At 37.0% G+C, this 14,501-nt stretch overlaps 1 protein-coding gene across 1 annotated transcript; it reads right to left on the bottom strand.

Annotated features, from left to right (window-relative positions):
* Positions 1–7,381: 7,381 nt before the first annotated feature.
* LOC149409552 (cysteine-rich PDZ-binding protein) lies at positions 7,382–13,014 on the bottom strand. The gene is made up of 2 exons (XM_089649531.1): positions 12,734–13,014; positions 7,382–8,924 (listed from the first exon to the last, which is right to left on the bottom strand). The coding sequence occupies exons 1-2, from the start codon at positions 12,904–12,906 to the stop codon at positions 8,795–8,797; spliced, it is 303 nt and encodes a 100-aa protein (XP_089505657.1). The 5' UTR covers positions 12,907–13,014; the 3' UTR covers positions 7,382–8,794.
* Between the last annotated feature and the right edge of the window lie 1,487 nt (positions 13,015–14,501).

Raw genomic sequence — 14,501 nt, 5'->3', positions numbered from 1 at the left:
TTAATTACGTCAGTTTGATGAATCAATTGCATCTAATAACACTGTCTGACAGGAGAATTATGTCACACAGTCATTAACAACTTAATTGACAGTTCTGCCATCGTTGTCACTATTAAATTCCATGTGCCGACTAGGAATACAAGACAAAATATTCATACATACAACATTCTTCTGCAATACATACACAATCAACTATCAGATACACTCATTGACCAATAGTATTCATGATGTAGGCAACAAGTATTGATATATTTATTGACTGTTTATAGAATTAAGCGTAATCCATACCAGCACTTTGTTGAATCCTACAAATTAGAGTAGCGTTGGTAATGTAGTTTTAGTGATTTATCTTATATGTAGTGTTGTTCTAGTTTTTATATTATGTTATGTTACTGTTACATGTTTTACTAATATTGTTTTATATTCAGTTTATCAGTTTACTATTATATCATGCTTTAAAAAAAAATTGTATAGTTTTCGATAGCTCACTAGATATATTCTGTTTTTAAAATCAATGTAAAAGTTCTGCTGGGCGTAAAACCAAATAAAAAATAAATAAAACATTGATCCATTTGGCTAAGATGCATAGACAGGAACCATGCCAAATACGCGCCAAACATTTGTATATGCTCCACATTCACCAAATGGGAATAGGATACAATATTGGAATTATGTGTCTGACAAAACTTAAGCAATAGACAGCTTACTCTAAGGTCATTTTGGAGGAGGCCCACCACTTCCCCGCCCTGTTTTAGGTACTGATGGTACCCCTTCAGAGCTCTCGCAAGGACGCTAATTTTTTGAAAAAAACGAGTCTACATTTAAAATTTCAAAACAAGACCTCCAAAATGTCCATGCATACGATGTTATTCGCAGTATGCAAGTGCTGTGTTTTAATAATTTTAGTAAGTTCTATTCTACTTGGTTAATATAATAAAAACACATTTACAAAATGTCAACAATAGGTAGAGAAGAATTAAAATAATACACAGCCACCTACAAAAAGAACAAAAAAGAAAAATGGTAAAGTATGCGCCTCTTTCTGTGGTGAAGGGGGTGTCGATACCCACTAACAGGCAGACCTAGGGAGAGAAAGCTGGGCGTTGGATTGGCTTCACGAGAATCAGGTTCCGCGCCCCTAAGCCAGGAAACCGGTTGTGCCTCGACGAGAAGTGTGAGTTGGGGTTGGGAATATCCCGAAGACCATGAGGAGAAAGCGTCGGAATACCTGGAGGCAGGGCGGAAGGTCGCCAATCCACGTTCGGCCCATCCTCAGTCCAGTTCCTGACCTCAGGGGAGGCGCTGCGAGCAGACGATGACACAGATCCCTCATCGTGATTTGATCTTGAAGTTTGATATGCACGGACGAGGTCTTCTGTCACCCCAGAGTTGGGGTACGCCGGACTGACACAAGAAAAATATAAGTTCAGTGCTACTACCAGCAAGCAAGTCACTCTATAGTAGAAAAGAAAGAACAAGATACAAAGCAGTGTATAAAAATAAAAGAAAATCTTAAAAAAATTATAAGCAGAATCAGTCTGTTACAAAATATCCAAAATAACCTGCAATAAGAGATAGAAAGTAAACATTAGATGCAAATAATAAACATTAGTATAATCAGGAACAGAAAATTTGTAGAATGCTAATTAATACAGTAAATAAATAGAAAGAAAAGAAAAAAAAAAAAACAGTTATAAATATGTACATGAAAACAATTGTCTCGTAGTCCATTGTGTCCAGGAGCAACACCTGGCGTTAAAGCTATCGATTTTAGTCTAGTACTCGACTCTAAGATCAGACCATCTCTCAACCCAGATCTTTGTATACTTCCTCAGACACTCGAAATTCACTTTGTTCGAGACGAGATCGGAGTTCCAAACCGGTCTCGTTGTTACTTCCAAACCGGCCAATAATTCATCTCTTGCATCCATCATAATCTCACAGTGCCACAAAATGTGCTCAGCGGTTTGATCAGAACTACCACACGCGCAGTTTGGATGTGGGGACAGGGAGAGTCTATGTAGTCTCCCCCTGAACTCACCATGTCCTGACAAAATTTGGGTCATGTGATGATCCAATTTAATGTGGGCTCCTTCCATTCTGATTTTAACTGATGGGAAGAAGGAGAAAGTCCATCTTCCCATATTCGACCTATCCCAGCGAGATTGCCACTCGTTGAGTGACAAATCACTCATTTGTCTAAGCAGTCCAGGAAGAGTCCCGACACCGCCTGGCGTAAGAGTTACGCCGAGATGGGTAGCGGGGAGTCCCCTGGTCAACTTTTTCTTCGTTAAAACCTCCCTAATTTCTAGATCGATTGGCAAAATACCGGCCAACACGGGCAAAGCGTCTGAAGCAACGGTTCTATAAGCACCGGAGAGCGCCAGCAAGGGGGTTCGCTGACCCCTCTTGAGAGCCGAGAGTATAAGCGAATTCCCCAAACGGTGCTCCCACACAGAGGCAGCATACGAGACTTGCGCCACGTATGTACCCCTATAAAGTAGTCGCAGCGCTGGGGATCGCAACCCCCACTCAGCTGTAGAGATTCTTCTCAGTTTCAAGAAGAGGGCCTGGGCCTTGCTGGAGACCTCTTTAACATGAGTTAAAAAGGAAGACGATCGATCTAGTGTTACACCAAGATATTTGACAGAGTCTGCAAATTGAATAGTGGAGGCTCCCATTCTGATGAAAGGATTTCTTCCTCTACTGAGGGTGCCTTTCATCAAGAGTCCCACGGTCTTTTGGGGGGCAAAGTTCAACTTGTTCCTCTCACCCCAACTGAGGATTGCTCGCAAACCTTCTTCAGCCTTTCTTTCCACTTCCCTTCTGCTGTCCCCAGAGACCAGATACAACTTATCATCAGCGTAGTCGACCGATGTGCATCCTTCAGGAAAGGGTAACCTGGAGGAGTCATCAAAATTTATATTCCAATATTTAGGTGCCAATATGGAGCCTTGTGGGCATCCCTTATCAACCTTACGCACTATTTTCTGATCACCATAAACGATCTCTATTGTGCGATCATTTAAGTAATCGCAGTTGATTTTAAAAAGGTCTGGTGGGCAGCCTCTATTTTTAATTTTGGTGATCAACATCGGCCACCACGCGTGATCGAAGGCACCAGTTATATCTAAGAAGATTCCAATGACATACTTCTATGGACAGACCTTCACCCATTCAAGCGCATACATAATGGCGTGCTCGGTAGATTTCCCAGGGACGAAGCCAAATTGTCGCTCACATGCTGGTGAAAGATATTGCTGCAATCTGTTATTTATTAGTGTTTCCAAAATTTTGCTGAAAACAGGCAAAAGGGTGATTGGACGGTAGGCCTTCACGTCCGTCCTGAGTTTGTCGTTTCCCTTTGGGATAATCTTGAGCACACCTCTCTTCCATTCCGTAGGGAAAACTCCTCTACGCAGACATGTTTCCATAACCTGGAACAACTCTTCCTTGGCATGGATCCAGACGTTCTTCGCTATTATACCATTAAGACGATCGTGCCCTGGTGCCTTCTTCGGACCCAAACCCTTAATTATAACATCAATTTCAGCCTTAGTTACTTTTAGCGTTCTATCCTCACTGGCGAGGATCCTAGGTTGAAGCCGTGACAGAGCTCTTATCTGTTTGTGGTGGTCGTTTTCCCCGATTACTGAGTCTAATGGAACTAATTTATCCAACAAGGTGTTTAGTGTGCTGGTCACATCGGTACTCTCAGAGTTCCCAGAGGGATTATCCGATATGACGCTAGTCAAATACCGGTCAGAACCTTTTCCCGTTTTTTCGATTGCGCTGTGGATTTCCCACGGGTTGGCGTTACCCACTTGTTTAACCCAATTGTGCCATGCAGTTCGTTTTGCCGAGAGGATAGATAATTTGAAAGCTTTCCTGGCCCTACTGACACGAGTCTTAAGAGATGTGAGCATCTCTTGCGTGCCACCAGTCCTCTTTAGGGATCCAAGTGCCCTAAAAGCCCTCTTATAGTCCCCCTTCAGCAAAGTCAACTCACTCGACCACCACGGCGTTCTAATAGCGGTTTTTGGGTTTGATCTTCCCAAAGACCGTTCAGCAGCTGACACAACGGCTGCGTTAAAGTAATTCCCCAAATTATCCGGATCGTTTGCTGCTACGTTGTGAAATCCCCTTAGAGTGTCACGTAGAGCCTCCCCAAAGTTATCCCAATTCGCCCCTGTGGTTTTGAAGTTCCAGGAGGTTTTCGGAGCATGGGTCTTCTGGACCCCTACAACAAAAGTAATTAATCTATGATCGGAGACAATTGCGCTATCATGGACCTTCCAGTTTGACATCCTGGTCGCAACTGATCCGGAGCAAAGAGTTAGATCTATGTTGCTCTCCCCATGTATGTTTGCGAATGTGGTTAAGTGACAGTTTTCATTTAATAGTAATAGACCTTGCGCAGCAATTAGATCCTCAACGGCGTCTGATCGTTCCGTTCTATGATTATTATCGTCAAACCACATTGGGGAGCGAGCATTAAAGTCACCTCCAATAACTATGTTACGGCCTTTAAGCGCGTTAAGGGCGCGCGTCAAGCTCAGAATGTGTGGTCCGACAGGGTTGCTATATTTAAAGTAGACTGAGATTAGAATAATCTCAGTCTGGCCAAAATTAATAGATACACAGGTTTGGTATTCGTTCGACAGGCCAACCAGGAGGAGGGGGCTGATCAATGTGGTATTGACCAGGACACCCGCCCCCGGTGATCTGCCTACTTCAAGCACCGCCCCTGGATGACTTACTGGTGTTCTCCCTTGCCAGGTGTATTGCTCCTGGATGAGCATAAGGTCGATTTTCAGGTCGGACATGACCTTCAGCGCCTCGAGCGTAGCTGCCCGAGATCTCTGGAGGTTGATCTGACCTATGGTAAAGAGAGGGTTAACGGCCATAATCAGTCATTCTGACCTGAGCGTTTATGGCAGCCAACTGGGCCGGGCATTGTCTGTCACCTGTTGTGTGGTTGGACGGCTTCTTGAAACGGCTACAAGTAGCACAGACAGCCGCTTTGCCTTTGTTGGGGCAGACTTCGAAATCATGTCCAGTTGTTGCACAATGTCTGCAGATGGCGGCTTCCTGTGTACAAACCTTCGAAATATGACCATACAAATGGCATTTGAAGCATCTAGTGGCTCCAACGAAATCTCTAACCCTACAAGAATTCCAACCAAGGAAACAATGGCCACTGTCGATTAGAATTTTCCTGGCCTCGGGATGGCAGGTTAAGATCATGTTCATATACGGCCCGTCCCTCTTTCCGAAGAGCGAGACTCGTCGCATGGTCCTTATGTGATCTTCCTTGGTGAGGCTACCTTTATCTGAAATGTTATTAGTATAAATTTCCTCAAAAAGGGCCACGTCTGAGCTTGCTTCTCCTCTTGGGACGTCATACAAAACGATTTTGGGTAATCTGCCTTGGGGGGAGATCATCTTAATTCCTTGGGCGCTTAGTTTTTCTTCAGCCTTTTTGATGTTATCTAGACCTCCAAGAGAGGTGGTCTGTAAGGCCAGGCCAGCTCCCTTTATCTTACGAGTGCGCACCACTTGAAAGCCGTCCTTTTTAGGATCTAGAATTTCTGTGAGCGCTTTCTGTAGTTGTTCAGAAGTTTTACCCTCCGCGATCGAAGGGTAAAACAGCACCGTAGGTTGTTTTTGAGGTGTTGGTCGCTCTAACCCATTAAGTACAATGGTCTGTAATGCTGGGGCTCCCGAGGCTACACTGACATAACTCCTTCTTTGTGGTACAGTGACAGGCGGTTGTACTATGATTTTGTCCATTTTATCTGACATCTTTTGTTGAGCTTCCAAAAGTTCCTCAATGGTTGCACCTCTCGTTTTTACTTTTGTAAGTTCAATCGTCATGGAGGTCAAATCCGTCATGAGTGCATCTACCAAGGTGGTAATTTCCGTTTTGTCGGTTTTATTTAATCTATTGCTGCCATCATTAATAATTCTAACAATCCTCATCAGTTTTTCCATAGAGGGGATAATCCGTTCTTGTTCGCTATTAGGTGAATCATTAATTCTGGCACGTTTCCTATTTTCCTGGTTAGGTGAGTTTTCGATCGAAACTATGGTAGGGTTTGGTTGGTCATCAAGTAGCACGACTTGCTTGTCGCCTTTGTCTCTTTTATCACTCTTATTTTTTTTTCATGGTTTCTTGTTTTTTTTATTGACAAATTCCATGAATTCTTTGCTTGAGGTGATTTTTCACAAAAACAGCGCTCTACAAATTATCCAATTATTATTATTATTATATTGTGAGTGGATATGGTTCCAGTAGACGTACCAGGTTGTTCTGAACCTGCGACATGCTTGTCACCATTGTCTTTATCATCCATTTTGTTCTTTCCAGAAATGAATTCCATAAACTGACTCAAACTGAGCTCCGCTTCTTCATCGCTTGAAATTTCATTCGTTGAGGACATTGTTTTCGAAAATTTGGGGAAAAATTTCCCTTAAGGTCACTCTAAGGTCAGCAGATCTAGATGTTAGTAATCGTCTAATCGAACTTTCTAAGTCTAATCGAGCCGTTTACTATGATCGCTCTTTTAGTGTAACAGCCGCTCATCTGGAATAGACTTCCCTCAGCTCTTACTAATCTTCAGAATTTAAACAGGCTTTAAAAACAAAATTATTTAAAAAATCTTACCATTCATAAATCTTAACTTCTTTTCAATATTTTATAATTTATTTATTATTTATTTATTATTATTTATTATTTTTTATTTACGCCCTAATGGGCTTTTACATGAAAATATACATTTACATTGATTACAATAATTGAACATAAGAAGATAAATGGAGTTAATTGTAAGAAAGCAACACATATAATAAAATTTTGTAATAAGCCATATTCTAAAACTTCCGGTAATTGTTTAGTTTCAGTTGCCACCTTATTGTACTTTTTAAAATGTCTGCTCAGAAGATTTTCATTTCTGAGCACAAACTGCCTCCTGTTTTATATTTCTTCAAGACCCGTATTCACTCCTTCCATTAACAATAATATTTGGATGATTTGTATAGCGCCGTTTTTGTGCAAAATCACCTCAATGGCGCATCCCCTCCATATCGCATCCACAAATATAACTTACATCCTGAGAGAAATGATTTTCCTCAAGGTCTTAAATGTACTTAATTTTTTTTTTATACCAATCTGAAGTTATGCCAAGTAGAAGTGGGATTTTTTTATTTTTTTTTATTTTTTTATTTATTCACATTTAAACCCGCTAAACTACTTATGTAGTTTGTCAGCAGGAATTTAGTTTGTCAGCAGGATGATTAAATAAAAGATAGAAAGGTTAAATAATCAAATTTTATATTTAAACATTAATCTTATACTAATAATTATTAGCACCATGACAGTATTGTACAGTTTGACAAACAAAATGTAGAAATTTTATAATGTGGTAATATGTACTAATTTAAGAGAAAATTTTACATAGTACAGTCCTGTCTCAACGGAACAGCCTCCACTGTGCAGCACAGGTCGAGACGTCGGAAAATACAACAATTCGACCGCAGTTCAAACGCTGAACGCTGCGAAAATGGATACACAACGACACACGTTACGAGCCAGTTCGAGAAAAATATTACATCTTTTATACCAAGATGTATTATATTGCTTCATTCACACAACATTTTTAACCTCTCAGACAAAGACTTTTATTTACTATGTGTTCCTTTGCGAACTGTCAAAATGTGATAATTTTTGTGTTATTTACGAGTTTTGCTAAAAGCTTCATAACTCACGTTTTGGGAAACGTAGCCTCATTCTAAAAAATGTTTTGGAAAGATTATGAAATCCACTATCGCATTGTGTTGTTATACGTAAACATTTGCGTTTCTAAATATACATTTTATGAAAACGTCAAAAATATGTAAAAATCGCTTACCATTATTTCAAAGCCGTGAAAAATGTACTTTTTTCTGAGTATCATAAAGAAATAACACTTTATATATTGAAGAAATATAATTAAATACTATTAGTCACCTCAAAATATTAACCGTCAAAACTAAAATATTTTTAATAAATTATTTAGAAACGCAATAAATTATGAACGAATAAGATGACAGATCCAATCGGCTTAGATAATGCACCTCTACGTTCCATAGATATTCTTGAATACAGACGCGTAGCGTTATTCATTATCGATACTCTGTTTTTTAAATCATGGCAATCCGTATACTAGTGATGGAAATAAATCGATTTTTGTAAAATCTCGCGCGTTTATGTGAAAAGACGTTCTAATGTCTTGACCGCTATTATCATATTTACGTCTTTTGACGTTCTAATTTTTTGAGTGGTTAAGCTGAAATACGAGAGTGTGGAACGAATGGCTATTGATTTATTGGTTTTGTCCAAGCGAGTTTACTCGGAGAAAATGCGGCTGGGCGCGGTGATAGTTGTAAGACATTATCCTACAGAGATAGCCTGCCTGTCTATCTCTAGAACAATGTCTTGTTTCACTGTCCTATCCTGTCCTCCAAGCTCCTCTTCACACTAGGACAATGGGTCCAGAGCTAGAACGATACAATATCGTCCTGTCCTTGTGTGAACTAGGATTAACATAACAGTTGACAAGAAAAAACGACAGCAATTTTAAGCCCCCATAATTTTTTTCTACACTTATTTGTCAGACCATTTGCCATTGTACCGTTTAAAAAATAATTAATTATATACAAAACCTACACAGCTTATCTTATTCAAATGGAATCGTCATTTTATACAAGTTCAATATAATAATTTACAAATTGTAATGAAAATTTTCATCCACGTTCAAGTAGAACTTTGTCTATAGTTCTTGACATCAATCATTTTCTTTCCGCACATGGCACATATGCCTTTCTTATAAGCGCAGGCTTGACAGTAATGGGAGCCAACTTGATGTACTTTCGTTCTGCATATCCTAGAATAAAAAAGAAAAATCAATTAACTTAACACTCTTCATGCGGGCGAAAACAAGGGATGAGAATTCGAAAGAGGAACAAAGATTCGAGGAAATGAATTGTCTTTTAAACGGCTATATCTTTGAAAATAATACACATATTTTCATGAAATTTTTTACACTGTTCTCTCCACACCCCAATACAATACAATATTAGCAATTCTTAAATGAAAATTAGAAACAGAAAAAGATATGGTCACATCAAGACCCTTGCCTTGCCAGGGTGCACCGCTCTACCAACTAAGCTAATGAGACCCTATCTCCTTCGGTCATATTAAACTGTATCAAACTTCGAATAAGAACTAGCAACATTATTTTTTTATAAATTTAATTTAGATTAAATTTGATAATATTATTATTAAGTTCTGCAAGTGTTTTAGTTTTTTATTATTGTGACAGCTGTTTCGGCTTACAAGGCCATTTTCAAACTGTGGTTAGTCCACATTGAGACGACGTTTTTATACTATTTCAAATGTAAATTTTGAAGGTGCATACATTGATTTATTACTGGTTACACCGATGACATGATCTATTGTTGGTTAAACCAATCTATGTTTTCCCCTCAGTAAATGGTAATGGGTTCTTAATTATTTACTAATGACTTTATTGCTATGAATTATTTGGGTGCATTATACTGCTTGGGTTTTGTGAAAATACTGAGAAGTGGTGAGTAAATTATTTTCCGTACTTTATTAATTAGTGTTAAATTTGGGTCATTCGTTCGTTTATTGATTTCTAATTGTTCAAGTAAATTTAATCTAATGCCCTTTTTTTCTATATGCAATGGTTTAGGACCCTTGTTGTTAAGTGGGGTATGATTATTCACCAAGAGATGTTCTGCGAATTTTGAGGATGTGTTTTTATTATTATAACATCGTATATGTTCTTTGAATCTAGTTGAGAATGCCCTCCCCGTTTGTCCGATGTAAGTGGCGTTACAATCGGCGTGGTCACATTTTAATTCATATATGCCACTGTTATGTATGCACCTTCAAAATTTACATTTGAAATAGTATAAAAACGTCGTCTCAATGTGGACTAACCACAGTTTGAAAATGGCCTTGTAAGCCGAAACAGCTGTCACAATAATAAAAAACTAAAACACTTGCAGAACTTAATAATAATATTATCAAATTTAATCTAAATTAAATTTATAAAAAAATTAAATGGAGTTCTACGAATTAAACACAAAAACAATAAATACCAACATTATCTTCATTTTTTCACAGCACATTTTTTATTGGCTGCTATCTTTATGTGTAATCGAAAGATTCAATGCAATCTAGACAGTGTCTTAGATAAATATATTTTATTTTTATTTTAATGTGTGACATCTATTGAATTTTTCTGAAAGTTTAGGATGAATATTTTATTTTTTGGAATAACTTAATGAGTAAAACCTTAAATTATAATATTTAATTATTGAAGACTCCATAAAGTGAAGTTAAAGTCAGTTTTGGGCCATTTAGTGATATTTTATGTGTAAAAATTGTATTTGTGTCAAATACATTTTCATAATTCATTCATAAATTCATTTTCGTACAAATTATTACAATAGACGCAAAAATTCCGCATCTCCCGGTGCAAATTTCAGTCAGGTTATTATGTTTTCTCATAGATTATAGGAAAGCACCACACTGTACAACAGGGTTAGAGCCAGCAGTTGTAATGTTTGGTAGAAGGTTAAGGTCAAATTTGAATAACTTTATACCTAGAGGGGGGAAGGTAAAGGAAAATATGATTCATAAGGATACCAGAATGAGAATGTCAAAATGTCAGAAAAATCAGAAATTCTATTATAAAAGAAATAACAAAGTATCTAAGAATTTTAAGATTAATCAGATAGTTATGGTCAGGGATTTTAGAGACCAATACAATGATAAGTGGATACCAGGGAAAGTTCATAAACGATTGAGATTATATTTAATTGAAGTTAAATTGAATGATAAACTCATGTATTGGAAAAGACATTTTGATCAGTTTTCAAAACTGTGTGTATCATGGGAAAAGAACCCTAGTATTTTAATCCGTGGATCTGAGACGAAGAGGTTATCGTTCAATGAGTATGATGTCTTCGTGTAAGGATGTATTACCTGTTTTACGGGTTCAATATAGTTTCATTTTGATAAAATATTCTTCCAAACGAAAGAGAAGAAGTTGTAGATTGGGAAGACTTGGTATACATATAGTTGGGACCCTTACAAAGGGCAATGCCTTTCCCGTTATTCAAGGATCGGTGTAAAAGCCAGAACTATCCTTCCCGCCGGAAGGAACGCCACTTGGCATGGCGTTAATAAAACTTTCAATGCTTAGTGTATGTGATGTATGGTAAAAAGTTGGGTATTCTAGCGATAGATGGCACCAACCATAAAGCTTACTCCAGAGTCCGACAGATGTCACTAGAGTGTAGCAATTGCCTGTGGGGTATCCTTGTCAGACTTCAAGCTTCTAGAAGAGAAAATTACCAACCCTCGGGTAGTGAACAGTGTAGCTAAATCCAGACTTAATTTATTGTAACGTAAATACACGCAATTAAGAGTAAAGAACCTTTTACTTAATCAAGAGTTCCCAACACACACTAAATCTGCTGGTAAGCAGAGATATAACAGTGTAAATACGGCAACTATTGCAATCTCTTGTTTTTTAGTACAGGTAAAATGGTACCAAAGGTCACTAAACAAATTGATGACAAAGACCATGTCTTCTTGAAACTTTGGTTTACATTGATCTTGGCAGTATATGTAAAGATATGCGGAGTCCGCCCAAAAAAAGTGGTGGAAAACTTCCCTAGGGGGAGGGGAGGGGGGAATATGTTTACAAACCATGTCGAGTGAGGTATCGTTTACTATGTTTTCATGGTAAATATTTACCTAACCACCGCACTTTTAACAGGCACAGATTATTATACTTCATAAACAATCCCTTTGCTGCCATTTTTTTAATGGAGTGACGGTTCGGTTAAAGTTTCGGTTCAATCTAAATTAGTAATCAACCCAAATAAGAACCTAATAACCTATTTTGAGCATGTAAATAGTTGTTTCTTGTAGTAATTGTTGAAACGAAGTGTAATTTTCATAAGCTCTGCCTAAAAGTCAGGCAGTTAGGTAAATAATTACCGTTTTCATTCGTGCTGAATCGAATCGAGACCACTCCCAAATCGATAGAATCAATTCTGATTAATCTTGCGGAATTCAAATATTGAATTCTTAAGATGCAAAAAAAATAAACAGCACTTGGTTTAGTACTCAATTACTACAAGAAATAACTATTTATGTTGTGGGAAAAAGTAAAAGATGCATTCAAATTCCATTTTTTTCTCACAGTTAGGTTTGAAGGTTAGGAAATACGCACAAATTATTAAAATAACCCAAACTAAACCCTAAAAACCTATTTTGTGCATGATTACTTAAACACCGACCTAAATAGTTGTCTCCATTTGGTATTTAAGTTGAAATCAAGTATTGTTATTGTATTAAAGAGCCTTTGCATGCAGCGGAATTCGAAAAGTTTACCCAATTCTGAATTGTGGCATTTGAACAGGGACTGAGAGTATATACCACTATGGGTACAACATACAGCGTTAGGGGATGCTACAGTTCTACTGGCTTCAAGCAGTTGGGATTCTTGTGCGCTGTTCGCACTTAAAAATAGTCAAAACCTTGTTCGACATAAAATAACCTACAAATAAATTAAGTTTCACTCCAATGTAAACAGGACAACATAGTAAGTGTTATACATTTTTAAAATTATAGAGAACTGTTTTAAATTACCTGCATCCTTCAAATTTTGCCGTATATGGAGTAAATCTCACTTTGCTGCCGGTAATTGCTTTATTTTCTCCAACCTTTCTTCCACCAGACTCCACAGTATTTCTGGCCCCACTTTTCCAAGGATCCGGCGTTATTACACGGCCCAGTTTCTTCTCACACTTCTCGCATACCATCTTGGACGATTTAACTGTGATTAAAACGTATTTACTACGAAAACCAAACAAGAAACACCGATTTATTTTCGTTTGTATCAAAATAATACAAAACACTTGTCGAGATAAACTGACAACACCGAAGTTGATTGACGTTTGATTAAGATGTTGCCATATAATAATAAATAAATCCTCATAATAATTGAAACCACCTTGAGTTACTATCTTCTAATAAAATTGTAAAAAATCCTAATTCTGGTTTTCTCATAATAATTAGTGTGCCTTTATAATATGAATAAAACCATTAAAAATATTTTTTTTTAAATCAACCTTATCTAACGTATTAAACTGTCGAAAACTAAAACTTTATTTTGTAAGTTTGACTGAGGATTGTACCTCCCTGACAACCTTGTTTGCCAAATGCCGATCGGGTATAACCTTAATTTGTTTAAAATATTAATTGCTGTAAAATGCTGCTGAGTTTCAGCTGATCGGATGTCAGGAAGTACGTCAATTTTCGCTTCTAAGATTCATTTATTACCAAAATAAAAATTAAATTCAAATAGATGTAATTATTTAGTAAATACATTGACATTTAACATTAGGTAAATATACAGAACAAAGGTAAAGTGTGTGTGGTTTATTTTGTGGGTACAGTTAAAACACTCTTTTAATAGAAACAAACATTTTATTTTAGTTCACTTGGCGGCCATTGTTATTGACGTTAAAATTTAAAGGTTGGATTATTTTCTTCTCTTTTTTTAACCAAAAAACGAACTTATGATCCTAAAACAAGTTCTTAAATTCTTGATTTGAGTTTAATTAAAAAATAAACAAAAAAAATGCACAAAAACTTTTTAATATTATTATGTCAAAACATGGCGCGAAGCAAAAACAACAATTTATCCGTTTTTTTAAATAATCTGTTAAAATGCATTGTTTTCCATTTCCAGAACTGAAATACTTACTTTTCATTGTTATCTAACTGATACACAGTGTTTATTTAAACAGTGCGTATGGACCATTGAATTAAGAATAATAATAATAATATTTTTTAGCAATGGTACAGATTGTGTCATTATTTACCACAAATTATTGTAAAACTTCACTTGCACTGGATTTGAAAAAACGCATTCATTTTTGCTAAAAACTTAGCCTAAAATTTTACTGTACTTGTATCTTAAACAGATTGATAGAATCGTAACTGTTTATTGTACGAGTACCCGTATTTTGGATTCACTTGTATTTATAGCATAAGGGTATTAAGGGACGTAACTGACTTACTTTAACCGCTGAATGTGAGTGGTTTAATTATGCAGTGATTCCTGACATTATCTGGAGTAAAATGTGTAAATAAAATTTTAGCATCCTAATATTTTAAAAAAATCAGTAGGTAGGTATTGGTCAGCCAGGGTCAGTGTGAGGTGTTAGGCGGTTTCTCAACTGAGTGACCAGTGACGACATGTGAAAGAATTTCATTTTTGCTGTTTGTTTTTGAAAAATAAAAAAAGACACCGGATACCAAAATTTAATATTTGTTCCTTCAAATAATGTCAAAAATCACTGGTTAAAGTAAGTCAGGTACGTCCCTTATCTTATACCATACGACTTAAGAT

Source organism: Hesperophylax consimilis, chromosome 30 (assembly GCF_061612785.1).
Source record: "Hesperophylax consimilis isolate HC1 chromosome 30, BYU_Hcon_1.0, whole genome shotgun sequence".
In the NCBI taxonomy this organism is placed as follows: Eukaryota; Metazoa; Arthropoda; class Insecta; order Trichoptera; family Limnephilidae; genus Hesperophylax; species Hesperophylax consimilis.
The sequence above is the reverse complement of the archived record's forward strand: the minus strand, read 5'-3'. Positions and strand labels throughout refer to the sequence as shown.

Excerpts from the sequence above, each read along its gene's own strand:
- LOC149409552 (XM_089649531.1), bottom strand. The coding sequence starts at position 12,906 with ATGGTATGCGAGAAGTGTGAGAAGAAACTGGGCCGTGTAATAACGCCG. Across the intron at positions 8,925-12,733 it reads GCAAAATTTGAAGGATGCAG|GATATGCAGAACGAAAGTAC; the intron begins GTAATTTAAAAC and ends TTTTTATTCTAG.